At 45.2% G+C, this 21,916-nt stretch overlaps 5 protein-coding genes across 5 annotated transcripts; 4 read left to right on the top strand and 1 right to left on the bottom strand.

The window, feature by feature from the left end:
* Positions 1-3,902: 3,902 nt before the first annotated feature.
* EAE98_000829 (uncharacterized protein) lies at positions 3,903-5,857 on the top strand (the record flags this gene model as incomplete). Its single annotated transcript, XM_038948447.1, has 4 exons — positions 3,903-4,005; positions 4,102-5,282; positions 5,343-5,492; positions 5,546-5,857. 4 exons carry the CDS (start codon positions 3,903-3,905, stop codon positions 5,855-5,857), a joined length of 1,746 nt encoding a protein of 581 aa, XP_038814713.1.
* Positions 5,858-6,889: 1,032 nt separating this feature from the next.
* EAE98_000828 (uncharacterized protein) lies at positions 6,890-7,875 on the top strand (the record flags this gene model as incomplete). Its single annotated transcript, XM_038948446.1, has 4 exons — positions 6,890-6,892; positions 7,032-7,230; positions 7,690-7,785; positions 7,841-7,875. 4 exons carry the CDS (start codon positions 6,890-6,892, stop codon positions 7,873-7,875), a joined length of 333 nt encoding a protein of 110 aa, XP_038814712.1.
* Positions 7,876-8,916: 1,041 nt separating this feature from the next.
* Positions 8,917-13,154, top strand: EAE98_000827 (uncharacterized protein; the record flags this gene model as incomplete). The annotated part of the gene is made up of 5 exons (XM_038948445.1): positions 8,917-9,095; positions 9,151-9,969; positions 10,022-11,026; positions 11,077-11,915; positions 11,965-13,154. 5 exons carry the CDS (start codon positions 8,917-8,919, stop codon positions 13,152-13,154), a joined length of 4,032 nt encoding a protein of 1,343 aa, XP_038814711.1.
* Positions 13,155-14,003: 849 nt separating this feature from the next.
* EAE98_000826 (uncharacterized protein) lies at positions 14,004-18,539 on the top strand (the record flags this gene model as incomplete). Its single annotated transcript, XM_038948444.1, has 1 exon — positions 14,004-18,539. The coding sequence occupies one exon, from the start codon at positions 14,004-14,006 to the stop codon at positions 18,537-18,539; it is 4,536 nt and encodes a 1,511-aa protein (XP_038814710.1).
* Positions 18,540-19,495: 956 nt separating this feature from the next.
* EAE98_000825 (uncharacterized protein) lies at positions 19,496-21,054 on the bottom strand (the record flags this gene model as incomplete). Its single annotated transcript, XM_038948443.1, has 6 exons — positions 19,496-19,950; positions 20,011-20,545; positions 20,596-20,653; positions 20,748-20,793; positions 20,851-20,942; positions 20,993-21,054. 6 exons carry the CDS (start codon positions 21,052-21,054, stop codon positions 19,496-19,498), a joined length of 1,248 nt encoding a protein of 415 aa, XP_038814709.1.
* Between the last annotated feature and the right edge of the window lie 862 nt (positions 21,055-21,916).

Below are 21,916 nucleotides of genomic sequence, written 5' to 3'. Positions count from 1 at the left end.
CTGATGAACTTATTGAAAAACTATCCGAGCATCTCAACTTCTCAATTTCTCAACTTCTTGAGCCGTTTTGTTCGGGGGTTCATCGGACATCCGCATCTGGCGAGTGAATTAGACCCTAGAAACGACTCTCATTCTGAATGCTGTGATTTTGTGATATATCTGTAGAACGAGGGACATGGCAGTTGGAAAGTTAAAGTTGGACAAACGGCATAGAATGGTTGACAAGATATCACCTAATCACCTGGGCACCTGGGCACCAAAAGCTTGATCCTGGTTTGGTGATAGCTTCATCAATTCTAGGCCCCGTTAATAGGTCAAAGCATAACCGCTGAAGTGGAGAGTAAATAATAGTAGTTCGAGGATCTTTCTCCAAAGATCATCCGGATGAGCGTGAGTACCGTGTCTCTCCCGTTTGAACGTTCTGTGTACGGTGTGAAGCAATAGTCGGCAATGTAATACATGTATATATATATATATATATATATATATATATTTATATACTTTTCACGTACCGTTGCTCCGAGCACATCTTGGTGTATCTCTATTCAGACTTCAAACTAGGATATATGTCCGAGTTTACTGCCTACCACACCTTTGAGGGTAAGCAGTTTCCTGTAAGCTGACAAGTTGCCACAGGCTAGGTGCAGAGAGATAACCGGATTAGCATCATACAAGGGGAGCTATTGTAGGTACTAGGTAGGTACGGTAGGTAGCTACTCATGTTTGAGGTACGGCATCTGTAAGTATTGATAACATGACTGATTGACGGCAAAAGGGGACATGAAGGTATCATATCGTCTAAGAAGTTAGAAATCCTCGATTCTCTGTACCCATATCGGAAGTAAGTGAGGAAGAATGTGATACATATATACTGAAAGGAATAAGATATTCATAGCATTCTCTCTTGAATGAAGTGTCTCTTGTTTTGAGGGAGGGACTCGGGAGATTGATGAAGGACCTCGGGGTCAATCGAGCATTCTGTATCGTAGAAGCACTTGGTTGATATGATCGGTTGATCTACCTACCTAGGTAATATTCGTAGGGTGATGGAAAATTGTCTTGTCCACACTCCACGGGTATGTAATGTATGATGACCCTAAATAAAGGTATCTAGGCTCGGGTAACATGGATGGCATTGAATTAAATCATCCGACCAATTAATGTGGTGAACTGATACTTCCGGCAGACTACGAATCTAAGATGTACGGAGGAGGTGGATAGTCTTTTCCAATCAAAAAGGGAGCTCCCGTATTTGATAGGTTAGATTGCGGGCGGTAAATGATTGGGCGCCTAATCTCATTTTGCCCCTTGGAAGAAAGATCCATAGCCATACTTATTACCTACCTAGCTCCCTAGGTACCCACGGCTACTCGTACCTACCCAGTTCGGTACCCACTGGCACTAGGCAATCAATCCATTTGATCGAGTTGGCCAAGTCCCGGAATTGCTGATAAATTTTTGAATGGGAGGGTCCAGAACGGATGGGAGAGAGCTGTGGTGGTAAGAAGATCCCGCTGGGGTGTGAGAGTGTGCACTCACTGTAGTCTGCAATGCACATTCATTATATGTATGGTGTAATACGATATAAAAGAGGAGAAGAGGAGAGGGGGGGAGAGGCGAGGAGAAGATGAGAAGAGAAGAAGATGAGAAGATGAGAAGAGAAGAAGAGGAGAAGAGAAGAAGAGGAGAAGAGAAGAGAAGGAAGAAAAAGATGGAGACTTGCTACTATTATTGTTATCATTATATTATTATTGTATATTACGAGGACGAGGAATCAACATCAACGATACGATACGATACTACATTCCCTCACTCTTATTATATTACTGACTCCTCTTATGACTGACTCCTCTCTTATTACCATTTTGACTAGGGACCGGTACCCAGATATCAAGTAAAAATACATGGAGACTTTTTAGATAGATGCATACTATGTACTCGTACTAGGGCTCTAGCACCTCCACCTACCTAGCACCTACTGCCTACCTAGTACCTACTACCTACCTACCTAGGGGCTTGTGCTTTTTCCGTTTAATGCATCATCACCCTTGGGGGTTCATGGATAAAAGCGACTCCAGTGGAAAGCCTCACTCAAATGTATAATTATTATCATAGGCATATACTGGTCGACTAGCTACAGATACCATTTCCATAGCCTCATATCGATGATCCATCTTGACCCAATTGCTTTGTATCATCGCCATCACCACCATTCCCATCTCCATCTTCATCTCCATCTTCATCTCCATCACCCCCATCGTCGCTCAAGTTATACTTGGAGAGATCCCTAGTACATAACCGTATATAAGAAATGACAATGGCCCCCCTTCCCCCTTCCTTGAACGCTTTCCCTTTCCTCCGAATCTTTCATCTTTTTCCTGCAGGTTCCAAGTTTTAAGGTTCGATCGAATCAAAAGCTGTTTAATTTCGCAGCCGTAAGATTTTGGGTTATGAACTTATAATCATTATCCATTATCCATATCCATATCCATTATCCATTATCCATTATCCATCATCCCCATCCCCATCCCCATCCCCATCAATCATTATCAAGAAAGAGTCTTTCATTACCGGACCGTTATTGCATACACTGCTGGTTGATTTTGTACAACACTGATAAAAATCTCCATTTTCTTTTTCACCACAGCCACGGCCACGTCTTTGTATTATTAGATATATCATCCATATCATAGGTACCTACCTAATCATCATCATCATCCACCACCATCCACCACCATCCACCACCACTACTTCAGTACCACTCGGATCAAAGAATACAACATTCACATCATCCTCTCGATTCAATTACCTCAACTTTCTCCACCTATCGACCGTTCACTCCATTAGTTCATACCGGTCTACCTACATATACATACATATATTGGTACACCATTGTCCCAAACGCCATACATAGGTCCCATCTCACAGCCTGCAAATTACGAAAAGAATTGCCACGATCGGTACCAATGAGATCAACGTCCCTCTCAGAAAACGAAAAGAGGATTATCCTATAAAAACCAGTGGGATTGCTAGGTACGGAGCACAAAAGAAAGATACCTACCTACCTACCTACCTACCTACCTACATTAAAGTTTGATTGATTTGGAAAGATATCTTACTTTTTTTCCCACTCGACCACCTCTCTCGTCATCATCTCTTCTTCATTTACCTACCTACCCAGAACGGATTACCTCTTGTATCCTGATTAGTAGTACCTTACCTACCTAGGTACTTTCATTACATTTGATTTCATTTACCAAGCACTGACTGGTATAAAAGAAGTGAAGTGAGAAGTGAAAGAAGAAGTCATCTTATTATTGTAGCTCTGCTGAAGCTTGTTAGCGCAATCCAATCTCGCTAATTCAAAGGTCCTGAATGTCCCATCCTATTATCGACACTCATCTCGTCCAATCTTCATTCAAAAGTCATTCTTTCAATTTCTCTCCTTCAGGAGCGTCGAGATTTGTTGATTGTAAGTTTCATTTCATTCCAATATATCTTGAACAGAATCAATTCAACTCCATTCAACTCCATTCAATTCAATTCACTCCCACTCACTCCCACTCACTCCCACTCACTCCCACTCCCACTCACTCCCCATTCAATTCTTTTCCTCAATCATCCATCGACTGCGCCCAAGTTCCTCGCTCCACTTCCAAATAAATAATTAAAGATCATCGCATTTCTTTATTTATCGCGCAACGGAACGCATCTTTAGTACCAAAAGGTTCTTAGATAGGAGACTAAAGAGACTAATTAAATAACGATCAGGGACATCAACTTAAATCATTCGACGCGTTTTGAAGATAAAAGTCCTTGGATTCGATTCGATAGATCTTTATAAAAAGATTTAGTCCTCCGATAATCTTGTTTTTCTCTTAATCAATATCGAATTGCCCTCGATGAGTAATGAGGTAGCTCAGCCGACTGAGCAAGATCCTAGCCGCTCAACTTCATTGGAAGGAACGAAAGGAGTTAAACCACCTACCCTCGACACTTCCAACTGTGTGTACCTTCCTTCTCTACACTATATACTTTAATTTTTTTTATTTCCAAACATCGGATGCGCTGCGGTCATAGGTTGCTAACAATTAATGATAGTCACCGCAGTTTCCCAACCACCCAGCTCATCTACACAACAGTCTACTACTCAAAATACTTTGACAGGAGATTCCGACAACGGTTTGAATTCGACTACCAACGTCGAAAAAGATCAAGGACGAACCAGCGAACCGTTGACTGAAACTCCCAAGAAGAACAAGGACCTACTTAAAGTTCCATCGAGATCGTCTTCCAACAAAATTCAGCATTCGCCAACTTCCACGGGTTTAAGCGGAGCGACAGCGAGCGAGGGAAGAGAGAGCATAGGTGGGCGATCCAAGGAATCGAAGGGTAGTTTTCTTGGGCGAAGGCGGAATGGGAGTGCGGCAAGCAGCAAAATGTCGATAAAATCACCTGGAAATCCTACCGGCGCTGCAGGTTCCTCGCAACCAGCAGTTCCAGACGCTCCTTCAGTTCGTCAGCCAAAAAAGAAGAAGAGCTTTCTCTCTCTTCTCTGTTGCGGTACTCCGGACCACGCCAATTCTTTGGATGCACCTGTTCCTGCCAACAAGGTCTCCAAATTTAGTTTAAGCCGCCCTACGACAGCTAAGCAACCTGACTCGAGCAAGATGGGACAACAAGCCAGTGTTCCCGCGGTACCACAAGTAGAGAAAGAGAATCTGCTGCAACCACAACAAGCGCCTCAAGTCGAGAGCGGAGAGGAGAAGCATGACGCAACAAGCTCTCAGGAAACCGCCAAAGCTACCCCCTCCTCCTCGGATGCCAATGGAGAGCTGAATCGTCCAATCAGCGACGCTCGCGATCAACCTTTGCCAGACTTGCCCACTGTCGTAGAAGCAGAGCCTACCTTACCTGAGACCGCAAACCCAACAGTATCTGTTGATGCTCCAGCGCAGTCTGAAGCGGCAATCGGAGCTGCATCTCCAAGTTCGGATCTGGGACAGCAAGATGGTGGAGACGAGAAGATCGCAAACTTGGATCCAGGAACCACCGAAACCGAGGAGGCTCCATTACCACTCCCAAAAGATGAACCAATGGCTGGTCAAACTCTTCCACCTCCGCCACCCGTCCCTCAAATCCCAACTACCGAAGACGTCACCGAAACTGAATCTATAGAGCAAAAACAGCAATGGCTCTTACCACCAATTGCACCAAGATTCAAAGGAAAGAAATGTCTGGTTCTTGATCTCGACGAGACTTTGGTTCATAGTAGTTTTAAGGTAGGTCACGAGCACAGGAGTAGGAAACGGTATTCGGAAGCTAACCAACATGTTCATTAGATCTTACACCAAGCAGATTTCACTATTCCCGTAGAGATTGAAGGGCAATTCCACAATGTATACGTCATCAAGCGTCCTGGTGTTGATCAATTTATGAAGCGAGTCGGGGAACTCTACGAGGTTGTGGTCTTCACAGCTTCTGTTTCCAAGGTATTATTGACTAGAATGTTGACCCTCATAGATATTTACTAACAAATCAATAGTATGGTGACCCACTTCTCGACCAACTTGACATTCATCACGTTGTTCATCATCGACTTTTCCGTGAAAGTTGTTACAATCACCAAGGAAATTATGTAAAGGATCTTTCTCAAGTCGGTCGCGATTTGAGAGAAACCATTATCATTGACAATTCTCCCACCTCTTACATCTTCCACCCGCAACATGCTGTTCCTATCAGCAGTTGGTTCTCAGATGCTCACGACAATGAGCTTTTGGACCTAATCCCAGTTCTCGAGGACTTGGCCGGCTCGCAGGTCCGAGATGTCAGTTTAGTTCTTGATGTTGCGCTCTAAGAAGGGAGCAAAATCTTCTTGCAATTCGCTTGATATCATAGCGGAAGGCGTTTCGGTTGATACCTTTGGTTTCGTTGTAGAATGTACTGTTTAATCTATATAATGGGCCAGCGTGCTGGGTCAGCCTTGGTGCAGGAAGGTATGCGAGTGGGAGTGATGGAGGAAAATTGCTAGAAAGCGAGAGATCAAATCACATTGATGGGTCGAAATCTCCGCGATTGGGATATGAGAAAAATAACATCATCTCAATGGAAGAGCGAACAGCAAAAAAGCGAGCATCGTACGATGCACACCGTACAACAACAGATCGGCCTGTCACATTCTTTTCCTGCCCAGCAAGATCTGAGGCACTTTGGGCAGACGCATATCCGACATTTTCATTTGTCCAACTCTTTTTTTTTTCTACTTTATTAAAACTTCTCAGGGCTTTGCGCATGGCGCAGACTCTTCATGTATCAAACACTCTATCCACCGTTTTGTGAATGCTTTGGAGATAGCATTCATCAAATACCAAAAATGAAACGATTCCATACGACCTTCTACTTTACTTACACTCCAATTACACCTTTCTTGTAAATAATTACTGGGTAAATAAAAACTTAATAATAATACTGAGATGCATTTTTGGGTGGCTATTTCTTATTGATTTCCATATTTTTGACGTCAAAAAGTGATGACATTTTTGTTCAAGTCAATCGACGGAGAGAAAAACTACTAGGTGAAATGAGATGAGATGAGATGAAAAGAAATGAAATGAAAGTTATTAAAATGTATGATAAATCGTCTGTCCTATCAGTGGCATGAGGCTAAATACCTGGTGGTCTGGGGTTCATTAGCGTCTTTTTGGTGCACCAAGCATTCGGCTCCTTTTAGAATCTGTCCTTTGACATTTTGAACCAGCTCATCAAAGACCAGCTCTACCTTATCATTGCGACTTTTGACTTTGACCATATAAATTTAATTCGACCTTCGAGCTTTCACAACTTTCTTTTGAATCCTTTTCACATCAATCATCACACTTCTTTCTTCACAATGGTATGTACTAGTTTCCTTGTCAATTCTTCCGCTTCGACTATACCACCGCACAGTATTGCTTCCTCTCCCAAGCCCTATGGCACTCCTCCTTTCGCGACACCAGATTTCTTACCACAGTCACTAAATGATTCCAAAATAGTCATCCCCAAGATCGGCATCCCCAGTCAACAGCCCGGTAGCGGCGGTATCGGGTAGACCTTCTAGCCCAACTCCTCCTGGAGGCCCAAAGACAGCAATCAGAAGACGTGCGGCGGCAGATCAAAAGGACAAGGTTGCAAATGCGAGGCCGAGCAGTACCAGAGCGGCAGGTGCCGGGGGAAGTTCGAGTACTATGTTGAGTGAGTGTGCTTTTTTTTAATTGATTGTTTAGAGTAGCTTGGAAAGTGGAGGAGTGGGAGAGGGTGATGTATGGGAATTGGTGGATGAGGATTTAGAGAGGAAATAAGAATTCGTGGGATGAGTCGCAGGTGGATTGGTGAATAAAGAGGATCGAAGAAATTCGTTCTTTGGAGTTATTATGCTTCGAGGGGGGGGGAGCATAATTTGTAGTTCATGCATTGCGCATGCTTGAGTTTACTCGAGTGCATGTTCTCGTTCTTCTGATTCCAATTGACCTCAATGTGAGGGATGCTGAGCACCGCACAATTCCTGGGGCCCGATTCGCATTCTCCCAGCACTCTTGTGCGAGCTATCTGATCCATGCCACGGTTTTGAGGAATTCTGCGATTTGAAATTATCAATCGTTGACGATAACGATCATCTATGTCTGGAACCAGTCATACTGACATACCAAATAGGACTTTACACCGATGAATCTCCAGGATTGAAGGTCGACCCTGTTGTCGTTTTGGTTCTTTCCCTCGTTTTCATCTTCAGTGTTGTTGCCCTTCACAGTAAGCTATTTCTATTCCTTTCTCGTTGACGATCTCATGCTAACATTATATTCAGTCATCGCAAAGGTTACACGCAAATTCTCTTCTTAAATTCGGTCTTTACAATGTTGGAGCAGAGGATATGAGGGCGCGGTCGAGGGACTCTGGCTGGAGAAGCGTCAAAATGGTGCTTGGGAATTCTTACGCTGGGTGATGTGGAGTGGAGCATATATGGTGCTCTTGTATTATAAGCAATCTTTCAGGGGATCAAAAGAATTGATGAGCATTTACTTTCGGGCTCTATGATCAGCTTGTGATTCTATGGATTGTGGATATTGTGTAGTCATGGTATAATGGAGGAGATTTAACGCGGACAATTGACAATCATTCTGAGTGATTCAAAACTCGTCACTGTACGTAGAATGTTCTGTGCTTTGGCAGTAATTGGTGCCTCCAGCTTGGAAGGGTTTGAACACTGCCACGAAAGCTCGAAAGCCACACCTCGTAGCTCCCCGGCCACTGCGCGCGATGTTCAAAAATTAGCAACAGAACACCAGGATCCATTTGCTTTCCAGTGCAAGTGCTGATGATATGATTGCAAACGGTCTACTAAATGAAATGATGGTTGGGTTTATTGGTGGGCTTAACAGTTTCCAAGTACGTATAAAGTCGGTACTCTGTATATAATCCAGAAGTACCTACCTAGGTGGGGAAGGCCTCTGAAAGGCTTGAGCGTCCATAGATGCTCTGGAATATCATGTATCGAATGCTTGATCCTATCTTGTGATCCAGTACAGACTACAACTACTGAAGGTAGACTATACAATGAAGAAGTATTCCTTTCTTTTGTCCGTGTTGTATTATATGTGACCAACTCATTGGGATATGGGATAGATGGGATAGATATATTGTGGGGTTCCTTGCTTTTATAACCTTGCCTCCTCCATCGTCATCGCTACTCCGCGGGGTATATGTCACAGCCTCATCTAGACTGAGAATTAAGCTTCCACATGCATACAACAAGAAAGTATTTTAGAACTATACTCATGATACCCAATACCTGATCTTTGCACACATTTGACATCTTTATAATAGCTGTATCACTCCGCATCTCATACTCCACGCTGTTATCAGCGTAGGAAGCTTATCGATATGACCACTGATTCGAATCAGCCTGCAGACAGTGCTGTACCTTCTGCTCTGATCGCACAAGCTGAAGCTGCAATTTATGGAAATATTGAGGACAATGATCAATCACAACATGAGAGAAGAGATTCTAGGCATCAGGAAAGTGTCGCGGGGACCTCCACGAATGCGCCTCCTTCATCGTCGTTCGTATACATTCATCCTTCGGATCTGAACGTCTACTAATTGCTTGTTTAACAGTGCACATCGTCCTTCGTATTTAGGCATCCCAGATACAGGGTCTCATTACGAGACAACAGAACCTCCACCTGCATATGGAAACAAGCATAATGAAATAGAACTCAGTCAAGACGGATTTGATACCCAGGCGAAGGTCTCTGATGATGGTCGAATCAATATAAATATCAACCAGAAAACTCGCAAATTATCCGATCTTCTTATACCCGCCCTTCGAAATCAGCTTTTACTTAACGCACAAGAAGATGCGCATCCCCTCCCTCCAGGATACATACCACCTGCGCTAGGAGGATTACCAGGTCAGACACCTCCACCTCAACTCAATGTTGTCATACATGTTGTTGGCTCTCGAGGAGATGTACAACCATTCGTTGCGCTAGGTAAAACGCTTAAATCTACTTACGGACATCGTGTTCGTCTAGCAACACATCCAACATTCAAAGGTTTCGTGGAGGAAAATGGATTGGAGTTTTTCAGCATTGGTGGTGATCCTTCTGAGCTGATGGCATTCATGGTAAAGAACCCAGGTCTCATGCCAGGTATAGAGTCCCTGAAAAGCGGCGATGTGGGCAAACGAAGAAAGGGCATGGAAGAGATTGTCCTGGGTTGTTGGAGATCGTGTATCGAAGCTGGAGATGGACTAGGCCCAGCTCCTAATAAATCCGGATCGCAATTATCGTTGGGTCTCGAATCCGGTATCAATATGGATACTAATCCGTCGGATAGACCATTCGTTGCGGATGCGATTATTGCTAATCCTCCAAGTTTTGCACATATACATATTGCGGAGAAACTAGGTATACCACTGCATATGATGTTCACGTGCGTATCTCTCCTATACTATGCTAATAGACTTTTGCTTACTTGTACACAGAATGCCCTGGTCACCTACTCAGTCCTTTCCTCATCCTTTAGCGAATATTCAATCTTCTAACGCAGACGTGAACATGACTAACTTTATATCTTATGCACTTGTTGAAATGATGACATGGCAAGGACTTGGAGATGTTATCAATCGATTTAGAGAAAGGGCTCTTGGACTTGATCCTATCAGTCTGATTTGGGCACCTGGAATGTTGAGTCGTCTCCGTGTTCCATACACATATTGCTGGTCACCGGCACTTATTCCGAAGCCAAAAGATTGGGGAAAGCACATCTCGATATCTGGATTCTATTTCCTCTCTCTGGCGTCCTCCTATACTCCTGAGCCAGATCTGGCGGCTTTTCTTGCTGATGGCCCGCCACCTGTTTACATTGGATTCGGTTCGATTGTCGTTGATGATCCTAATGCGATGACAACCCTCATTTTTGAAGCTGTCAAGAAAACTGGTGTTCGGGCTTTAGTATCCAAAGGATGGGGAGGCCTCGGTGGTGATGCGCTTGACGTACCTGAGGGAGTTTTCATGTTGGGTAATGTTCCTCACGATTGGCTTTTTCAACATGTGTCTTGCGTTGTTCATCACGGGGGTGCTGGAACCACTGCTGCCGGTATTGCTACAGGTAAACCTACTGTTGTCGTGCCATTTTTCGGCGATCAGCCATTCTGGGGTGCAATGACCGCCAGAGCTGGAGCGGGTCCACTACCCATTCCGTACAAGCAACTTACTGCCGATAAACTTGCTGCAGCTATTACTGATGCTCTGAAGCCTGAAACTTTGGCAAAGGCGCAAGAGTTGGGGGCTAGGATTAAAGAAGAGAAGGGTACCGAAGAGGGTGGGAAAAGCTTTCACGACCATCTTGATGTTGATAACATGAGATGCTCATTGGCACCACATAGAGTAGCGGTCTGGAGGGTCAAGCGTACTCAAACCAGGCTTAGTGCTTTGGCCGCGAATGTTCTTGCTAGTGAGAATCTTATCAATTTTGCGGATTTGAAATTGTAAGTTGTTTTGCATAGGTTATTATTCAGATGGTGGCTGACAGAATTAGATATCGTCCCAAAGAATATGAAACTGATGATGGTCCATGGGATCCAATATCTGGAGGGGCAACTGCACTTTTAGGAACTATTGCAAGTCTCAGTATGGGTGTAGCGGATTTCCCTATTGAAATCTTCAGGAAGGTGAAGCGAGATAAGGAAGCTCATGCTGCTGCTAAAGAACCATCAAGTGCTTCTGCTACACCGAAATCTTCTATGCAGGGTCGTTCTCAGGATCATTTGCTATTAGACGAAAGATCGCTTAGTTCGGTCGACGCTAGTCTGCTGCAAGCATCAGATTCGTCAGTAAAGACTTCTTTCGAAAGTAGTCAGCGATCCTCGAATGATATTGATACTCCTTCAACGCCAAGTACCCAGGATTCAATATCGCACACAGCGAGTCCTGGTATCAAGCATACAAATTCGTTGCGCCAAGTGTTGAAGGATAACATAGAATCCCGTCATTTTCGCAATGATTCAGGTTCCGAGACACCCAAGGAATTTGATCCTTCGAAGTTGACGATTGAAAATGCTGTAGGAGCAGGAAAAGGCATCTCGCGTATAGTTGGTGCGGGGTTGAAGTCACCCATGGATTTCACACTGGGTTTGGCGCGTGGATTTCATAATGCACCTAAATTGTATGGCGATGATACAGTCAGGCCACAAGAAAAGGTGACGGATTTTCAAAGCGGATTGAAGGCAGCTGGAAGGGAATTTGGATATGGAATGTTTGATGGGATTACTGGTCTTGTTACACAACCTTTGCGTGGTGCGGAGAAGGAAGGTGCTGCTGGACTAATTAAAGGTATCGGAAAGGGTATTGCAGGAGTGGTTCTCAAGCCGGGAGCTGGTAAGTCAGAATTTGAACAATCATCACATGCATTGCTAATATCATTAAGCTATATGGGGACTTCCTGGTTACACATTCATGGGTATCCATAAAGAAGTAAGAAAACTTTTTGGCTCAAGCGTACTCAACTATATCATCGCAGCCAGAACAGCTCAAGGTTTCGAAGATGCTCAGAAATGCAGCAGAGAAGAACGTCTGGATATTATTCAGCGTTGGACGGAGCATAAACGGGAATACCAAAATGCCAAGCAGAAAATTCAAGATGAAGGTCCTGATGGTCAAGGCACTGGACATCTTTCACCAAAAGGGTTCTTACAGACGCGACACCTCACTTTTGACGAAAGAAAGAAACTTCACGAGGAGCGAAAAGCCAAGCGTGAAGAAGAAAGCAGGCAAGGAGGACAGGGTCTACGCTCACACTGCCCGATGGGACTTTGTCGAAGAACAACAGCTCATACTCACTCGTCTGATGAGATTCGAGACTCGCCAGTTATTAATGTGAACCCACCAACCGGAAATACCAATAATGTTCAATCTGACTTCGAGGAAGCAATTCAAGCGTCAGTAGCCGCTACTTCACGTGGTAATATAGAAGAAGATCTTATGATTGAGCGGGCTATAAGAGCTAGTGTTGCGGAACTACAAGGTGGTCAGAGAGCAGGGTTGAGCGATCAGGAGGTCATGGATCGTGCGATTAGAGCTAGTGTTGTGGCTAGTCAGGAGCAGGGTAGTAGGGGCAATAGAGAGGAGGATGATAGAGAACATGATGAGCAGCTTGCGAGGGCGATTCAGGAGAGTTTGAGGGGATATATGATTGATGGGGCGAGGGAGAGGGGTGGGGGTAGTGATGATGATAAAGGGGCGAGTGGAAGTGGAAGTGGAGGGGGGTTTATAGAAATGAGAAGTGAGGAGAGTGAAGATGATGAGGATCTAAAGAGGGTACTGAGGGAATCTAAGGAAGAGCATGAGAAATCTCTCGCTTCCAAAGGGAAAGAAACTGAGAAGAGTGGAGGAGCCGGTGGTATGACGGAAGAAGAAATCGTCTTGGAATATATCAAGAAACAGAGTTTACAAGAGGAAGAACATAGGAAGAAACGGGAGGAAAAAGAGAGGAAAGAAGCGGAGAAAGCGGTGGAGGAGAAGAAGAAACGGGAGGTGGAGAATAGTAGGGCGGATGAGGAGGCGTTGAAACAAGCTATTGAGGAGAGTTTGAGGGGGGCAGGTGGGTCTTCGGGGTGAGGGAAGGGAAGGGAGAGTATATATGGGGATATGTAGGTTGGTTGAGAGTGGAATTGAGAGTGAGATTGAGATTTGCGAATGAGATGGTTATAATGCTTGATATATGATACCCGGGGATAGGATATGTAAGATGGGATAGATTAGGGTAGGGAGAAGTTGGAAGGTTATACTATGCTATCAATTGGAATAGAATTTATGTTGTTTTTGGTTTATATTTGTTGTGGGGTTTGGGTTTTGGTCATGGTGGATGTTCTCGCTGATTTGAAGACAGGCAGTTGACTTGATTGAACTTGATTGTGTTTGTGTTCAGTGATGGTGATATAGATGGGCTGTTGGTTGTAGTCTGTCTGTGTACATATAGACCTTCATGAAAGTAGTGCAAGAAGGATCTCTTGGAAGTGCAGAACAGGTATGTCAAGATAATCTGTTTTATTGTGTCTCACACTACTCTACTGACAACGTTGTCCAGAGAAAGTCCATCTCTTGTTTGATTTGTTTGCTCCAGTAATAACGGTCTAGTAGAGACTCCAAAGCCTAGTCTGCAAAGTGTGTAATGATGAACGAACAGCACCTTTATCCAAGTTGGAGGAAGTGTGAATAAATATCTCAACTGAAGATCAGACAATACCAAAATACATTTCTTTCAGGTTTAGACTTTAGACAGTTCTCAAGACAAAATGAGATGATAGTCTTCCATTGGACTCTCGAAACGAGTTCCCACTAATATTGAGTTAAAAGAAATTATTAGTTTCTGCAAACTCGCGTAAATAAATATGTCTTTCTTCGAGCCAGCTTGTTGTCACAACTACATCCTCATCGTCGTCTCGGATCTCACCACCCACAAAAACCATGGCTTCAAATAGCGCACCGCGCAAACCCCGCAAGAAGGCAAAGCCTCTATCCTTCTCCACCGCAAACATCGGTACCTCTCCATCACAAGGTTCCGCCATCGCCTCCTTAACTTCGCCTTCGCAATTGGTCTTGGGATATTCGGCCGGTCAGTTGATTCGCACACCTCCCGTTCCTTCGTCTTTCCATATCGAAGATCGACAATCTCCGAGGTCGCCCACTCCGCGCTCTAAGATTGCTTCTACGATTGCATCTACGATTGCATCCACGATTGCATCCACGATTGCTTCGCCTCAGTCGCGTGCAGGAGTGAATCATCCTTATCGCGCTTTGGGAAATAAAGCTGATTTGGCTCACTTTGGAAATTCACATTCACATTCACATGCACATTCACCATTTGCGAACACCGAAAGTTCACAAAGTGATCTTTTAAAGAGAGAGACGGCGCATTCTGGGGAAATACCAGTTGCAAAGATGGCGAGTTTATATGTTGGTGATGGAGACGCACTTGCTGATAACTTGATGGGAGACACTTCGTCTTTGCCAGCGACAACTATGGCTACTGTTGCTTCGGCGCCACAATTAATCTCAAATTCGAATGCGAAAAATCTCAGCGGCGACAAGATCCTCAACCTTCCTCGCAACGAGGGTAATAGAGAGACAAACCCAGCATCACTTGACAAAACACCAGTAACTCCCGCACAAGAACCAATACTCACAACCAATTCAGAATTTCCCGCCAACACCGATGCCAATAAACAGCAGTGGAAAGCTGCAATCAAAGCCAACAATCCCCCTCGCAATCCGTTCCACTTAAGTATCCCACCCCAAGTACATCGACGCACTACAAGCCAAGAAAGTCAGGGAATCTCACACAATACGCATGGTGGAATCGCTCTCTCAAACGCTTATACCCAGATGGTTGAAAGTGTAGAGAAAGCAAATGGGACTCAAGCGAATATGAATATTCAACCAACGACAATGACGACCGGTCGAAACCCCTTTTCTGGACCTGCGTTGGATGCCGCTCCAGATTTCGAAGCTAATTTCGCGGAGATGATGGCGACGTTGGAGAATTCCAAACCGGGAGATTTGATGTATGGGATGGATATGAGTGGTCAGCTTGCGCAGGCTTCTTCTGTGGGGGCAGTGATGAGACGGGGTTTTGAGGATATGGCGAAAGATGGGCCGAGGATGCAACCTATAAATCATCCTACTATGCAAGAAACTATGTTGGGGAATGGAAGTCAGGCTGGGGGAGTGTCGCAGGGAGTAAAAGGCAATACGTCGGATTGTTCTGAGATGGTTCAGTTAGGATCGCCTTTTCAGACTTCGATGCAGATACATCCTATGAACCATGCTACGGCGCAAGAGATTGTGATGAATACTGGTAATCAAGCTGGTGGGATGTCGTCGGTGGTACAAGTCAATACACCAGAACGTTCTTCGAAGTTTCAAATGAGATCGCCTTTTCAGATTTCGATTCAACAGCCTTCGACTCACTCTACGACTCAGCAAAACATTACGAACAATGGAAATGTATTCGAAGGAACATCACTGTCAACAGGCCAACAAATTACTGTTGACTCTTCCCTCCGATCTGACTTTCCAAACACTACGCCAATGCATCAATCTAGTGGTCAGGGAGATGTGATGAATAATGGTGGATATAACAGTGGGGTTCAAGATGATAATACGGCCTCTTCAGATATTATTGGAGATTTCGCTCGAGAATATAGTTCTGCGAATCACAATGCTTGGTTGACGGCGGATATGAATGATTCCTCGATTCAAGAGAATCCAGCAGCAAGTATGATCGGAGCCTCGCCTTCAACTCATGCGAATACAAGAGTGGAAATGGCTGAATCGTCAAATCAAGCACCTTTGCCTAACGTTGTTAGCCATCCAATGGATGGAATTTTGCTTACTGGTAGCAATCATGGGAATCTGGCAAGTGTATCTGGTGGATATAACATGAATTTTGCGCCAAATACCTCGAATCAAGTGATGGGTGGTCCTCTTCCATCTGGACTTGCACCAGATACACGCACATATCAACAGTCTCCTCCTCAGCAGGCTATACGTCAAAGAAGTGCTACTCCTGTACATGGACACACTCCTAATAACTCAATGGGATCGGGATTCGGTCATATGGGCCCACAAGTACTAAACTCCCCCAATCGTCCTGTTCATTCGGCACTCGACTTACGCAGATCCGCTACACCTACCCAGTCAGTCATCAATCATTCCAATGCAGGCTCGCCCGCAGTAGTGAATGCAATCGCTAGATCGACAAGATCCAGCTCGACAACAATGGCCGCTCCCGAAATACCTTTCGATGACACCGCTCCAAACCCTTTACATCCAGCCAGCTTTCATCTAGACACTCCAAGTATGCCAGATGCGCCACTTTTCTCAACTCGCAATCCTTTACACCCGCCCAGTTTTCATCAACCGACACCTCGTGCTCCATGGCCAACATCGCGTGTTCCGATCCCGCCAAACCCTGCCGTATCGGGTAATACACCGGGTTATTTCGAGCCGTCTCAAACGTTCAACTCTCAGGAAAATGCAAATGCGAATACAAATTTGATGAACATGAATAGAGACATGCTTATCCAATTTAATCCTGCTTTTCAACAACATCAATTTATGCTGAATCAACGCGGTCAAAATAATCTACAATTGCCGCAACAACCTCATCATCCCATGCAATTAGATCAATTCGAAGCCATGATGAATCAAGCCGCCGTGGAGAACGAAGCAAATGAGCGTGGGAATCAAGCAAATATACCAGGATATACTCCACCCGTCTCACCACCCTTTTCTCTCCTAAACACCTTGTTCCATAATCGTGTCGTTCGATTGGACAACCCTCAACCTGTGACCGAAGATTCCTTCGAACGCTCACTTCTATTTCAAGTTGCTGCGGGCATCAACTCTTCGCTTCAAGGATATAATCTCAATAGTCCCATGCCTTTTGACGGAAAACCCGCTCCTCGACTTCCAAACTATCTTACTCCAGATCATCGCTCCCAGAAGATTGTTGATGTAGATGATCGCCCATTAGCTCTAAACAAGCTAACCATTGGAGAAAACTTCGAATGCGATTTCTGCACCGGAACCCCAAGTTTCGGTGGAATCAATCGGTACAATCACAATTTCGTCGAGATCTGGGGTCCCGCGGGTCGAGAATGGTGCGCTGAATGCAAGCAAACGGGAAAACACCTACTCGGCGGCGCTCTTCCCGAGAAGCACGAGCACAGTAAGAAAGGCAAGCGAGTCGCCCAAGAAGCCGCCGATTGCGGTCCCGCGGCCAAAAAGCCCGCTCGTTCGGCATCCGTTTCTTCGAGCAAGACGACTCGTGCGGCGACGGCGACGGCTAGCTATGATCGCTATGCGCCCCTCTCTGAAGAATCCAACGTCTTTGGCGATCCTCGGGAAATACTCTCGCCGATTGATAATTTGTTGATTAATCCCTTCATGCACAATCTCACGTGTCGCGGCGCCGCGTATCGACAAGTCGATCTGGGGAAGACGAAAATCTGTGTCGGGTGTAAGGGCAGGAAGAGGGAGATTGTGGATCATGGGTGTCATGAGGAGTTTACGCATATTGTGGCGGGGGATGTGGATGGTCGGTGCCAGGTTGGGTATGCGCGACAATCTTCGGGTGCGGGACTGAGGGTTGGAGAGGGTGAAGAGAGTGGAGAGGGGGCTGTGGATGAGAGTTTGGGGGGGTTGAGATTTGATGTCGGTCGGGATTTGAGTGAGGGGAATATGACGGTCGAGGAGATTAATTCGATTGTTAATGTTGGGTTGAATGCGGGTGGTGTGCAAGCAGGCAGTGGTGGTATGAATTCGAGTGGTATGAATTTGAGTGGTATGAATTCGAGTGGTATGCAGTCAGGCAGTACCGGTATGAATACTGGTACACAGTCCACCAGTGCGCACACAGACAGCACAAACTCTCGCCGAAATTCTCTCGTCAACCCACACACCCATGCCCACCAGAGCAGCAGCATAGATATCGACCTCGACTCCGATCTCTACTGCGACATGAACTCCATCCTCAACAGCTCCATGGACTCCATGTTCGGCAACGACGATTTCTCGTGGGGCAAATCCGGCTGGCTAAGCCACAGCACCTCGACCTCCAACTCTGCCGTTCTGCTTCCCACTCCCGCGACTACATCTTCCGTTCCCGCTCCCGCCCCCCTCAACGAAATCCACGATCATCACACCCACATGAATCGACATCCGCACCGTCCCATCTCCAAATCCTGCATGATTTGTCCCGCGCCTTCTGTTTTCCTCTGCGATGGCTGTCCCTTGACGCTCTGCGAAAAATGCAGATATCGTCTGCGAGATGCGAAGGGTTGGTTGAATAATTTGATCTATAGTAATGGGGTTAATCATAATCGGAATGATGCGTTTTTGTTGAGGAGTGATGATGGTGGGTATCATGATTATGGAAAGTTTTGGCCCGTTCCGTCGCATGTGAATGGGAGGGGGGTGTTTGGAGATGGGGGACGTTGAGGAGGGATGATAAGATTTTTTATTGTTTTCGAGGTTGGGAAGGAATTGGATGGTGGGAATCTTTCAATACTCAATCATTGAGGAAAAAGTACTCATTTTTCTCTCTCATTCTCTTCATTCCTCCCGCGTACCTTCTCGACATTTCGCTTCCACTCCCTTTCATACCCTTTCGATGCTCAACACAATCCGGATACCGATCTCCAACATCAAAGCAAAGATACTTCAATGCAATCTACTTCTCCCTCCCTCTTCTTTTCTACCCCCTTTCCAACCCTCCACTTCCTCGCTTCTTCGCTTTCCTCCCCCACGAAAAATCACTCGCTACTTTTTAATTTTCTGTACTTTTATTTTCTCACGAATGACGACTTTACCTTTACATACCCATCTTGCGATATTATCACGACTTCAATCTGGAGGGCATTCAACAAACCAGATATTCATCACGACTCACGACTCACGACTTACCACGAATTCCACCTCTCTTTCTTATTTTCTACACCTATGTATTTTCTTCGCAGGCACTTCGATTTCTCAAAAACACAAACAAGCGATCTGAGAACTAGACTCTAGGAGAATCAGGAGAAATGGATATCAGACATGACATGGCGTACATGGATGAATAGCTGAGAAGAGGTTCTTTGATAGGATATGGATGGAGGATATGTACACGAAGCTTCTCTTCTTTTAACGATGTTTTGTTTCGCTGCACTGCTACGTAATTGCTAAGTAACCCCATTCGATATTTCGCATGGATTCGTACTTGGTTAAAATAATCAATGAATAAATGAATAAATGAATGAATTAAATGAAAAAAAAAACTATCTCCCTTTGTATATCATAACTGTACAGACTTTTGTTGATCGCCAAGTCTCTGGGTATATGTACTTAAATTACAATTTCCACTCCTACCTCCTCCACCCCCCCTCTCCCCTCCACAAACCCATCCCTCCCAATTCCTACGAACAAATCGCCGCCGGAGTCCCCGCCCTCAAATCGGGAAAAATTCCATACTCCACCAACTTCGCCGCATCCCACTCATGGGCGCCCTCTGTTTTAAAATTCCAGAAAATCCACCCATTCGCCTTCGTCTCATAGCTCGCCAGCTGCGCGCTCAGATAATTCTTCATATCCGTTTTGAACGCGTCGCTCCACGTGGTGATATCCGATTTGCCCTCGCAGGAACCGACGTATGAGGAACCGGGGTAAGTGCCATCGTAGCGGGCGCCGACGCCGTAGCCGTTGAGCGCAAAGGCGCAATCGGTCATGGCGGCGGTGAATTCGCCGACGACGACCCATTTGTCGGCGCCGGTGTAGGCGCCCGCGTTGCTGCAGACGTAGTCGATGTGTTCGGTGGCGGACATGGCGACGAGGGAGTCGCTGAAGACTTGGTATTCGTGGTGGTCGACGACGACTGGGGGTGTTAGTCTTCTGTACATGGGAGTGTGGGACTGAAAGGGAGAATTAGACATACCTCCATAAGCACTGTTGTCATTTGAAGACAGGATGTTGTTCCAGTTGCTTGGTGCCAAGAACGCATCGTGGATTACCACAATACTATCGGAAACAGCGCGGACTTGTCCATATCCATCTCTATAGAATTGTTCCAATACATCGAAATTGACCTTCCAATTTGCTGGTTCGTTAAGTAATTCGATGCCCACGACCACATCTTGGTACTCTTTCTGAGCATATTTTTCGGTAATAGTGTTTAGAACAGAAAGTGTCTTTGCAACCGAATCACCCTGTCCGAACGCCGGCGACGAAGTCTTGTGTCCAGAGTTATCGAATCCATTTTGGGAAAGAGGAGCTCCGTGCAGGTCGATCCAAACTTTAAGACCGGCACCACGGGCCCAGTCGATGGCAGCATCCATGTATGGGGCTGCACCTTGAGTATAAGGCTCATTGTCAGAGAGTTCGTATGCCCAATATCCTATTGGGATGCGGACGGTGTTGAAGCCAGCGTTGGCTATGTTTTGGAAATCGTCGGCAGTGCACCATGAATCCCACTAGATTAATGTAAGAGGTGTGATCTGGAGTTGTGAGCAGTGAAACTTACATGAGGTTTGAGGATCGCCAGAGCTGCTTCTGTACCGAGTTGCTGTGTTAATGTGTACCTGAGTTACTTGTCAGAAGGTGTCTCTGTCAAGTCATGAAATAAAGTGACACTTGAATATCAAAGCAATAAACAGAAGAAAGAGACAAACTTACTCATCGACTATTCCCAAGGATTGATCGACTGCTTGAAAGATCGACGCTGTTTAAAATATCAATATCATTTACCACAAATCAACTTCAACAAGCAGTTACTCACGTGTAATCCATGGTTCAAGAACAAGCCAGCCACCTATGTTAACTCCTCTAACGGGTGTTGACCCATATGCAAAGTCAACTCCTCTTTGGTAACTGCAACAATATGAGTGAGAGATGATAGAAGCTGAAGTATGAAGACTTACATTGGTTTCGAAGCTACCAAGGTAGCCGCGAGTAGGGTACCAACAGTATTTGTAAAGTACATTATGTATATGTATAAAGCAGAATGTTTATTTGATATTCATCAAAGGAACGTGAAGTGGATATTCCTGAAACCGCGAAGGAAAGACGAAGATATATAAGTCAGGGAATGAGGCAAGGAAATGACTCTTCAATAGACTCTTCAATAGTATGTGAAGAACAAGAAATGATATTGAGATGAATCAGATGAACTTTTCGACTGCCGCTCCTGTCCACTCTCCCCGCAGATTAACACTTAATTGCTGTATTGGGGGTAGTGTTTAAAAGCTACCGAAGCTCATGACAAGCTTGCAGTTCAAAAAGAAAACAAGAAGTGAAAATCCTACCCTTTTTCATTGAATCAAGGCAAATGAGAGAGTCGTGACCATATGGTCGATCATATAGACTCCGAGTCCCTGAGCCGTTTGTCATGTTGGCGAGGATAATAGCTCGGCCATTCGAAACAATGATGCTGGATAAATAGGTTACCCCGGTGTACTATGTGGTTTGTGGTGGCCAAGATCCATCATCTTGCATGAGGTTTTTGAAAGTTGTACAGTATATGTGAGCCTGACCCCGATTCAAAGTCTCCGAACAAGGAAGATTATGTTGTGGAGCTGGGGGATCTGCATTTCGCGTAGAGTGTATGGGGCCGAGCGAGTGGTAAATGGTCAGGGGATCGGAGCAACGGACCAGTAATAATGTACACCAGAACATTCATTGCTGACAAGGATAGTCATTTGTTGTTGGTCAAAGTTGGTGGGGACTCATTGCCAAGGGCCCTGCAGCTGAAGTTTCGAGAAAAGAGTCAGGGGGAGCACGACACCAAAGGACTTTTTAAGTGATATCATGATTCATTACGAAATACCGGTAGAGAGACTGACCAG

The sequence above is a fragment of the Botrytis deweyae genome (assembly GCF_014898535.1).
Source record: "Botrytis deweyae strain B1 chromosome Unknown BDEW_002, whole genome shotgun sequence".
Lineage (NCBI taxonomy): Eukaryota > Fungi > Ascomycota > Leotiomycetes > Helotiales > Sclerotiniaceae > Botrytis > Botrytis deweyae.
Note: the sequence above shows the minus strand (reverse complement) of the source record. Positions and strands in the feature narration are given on the sequence as shown.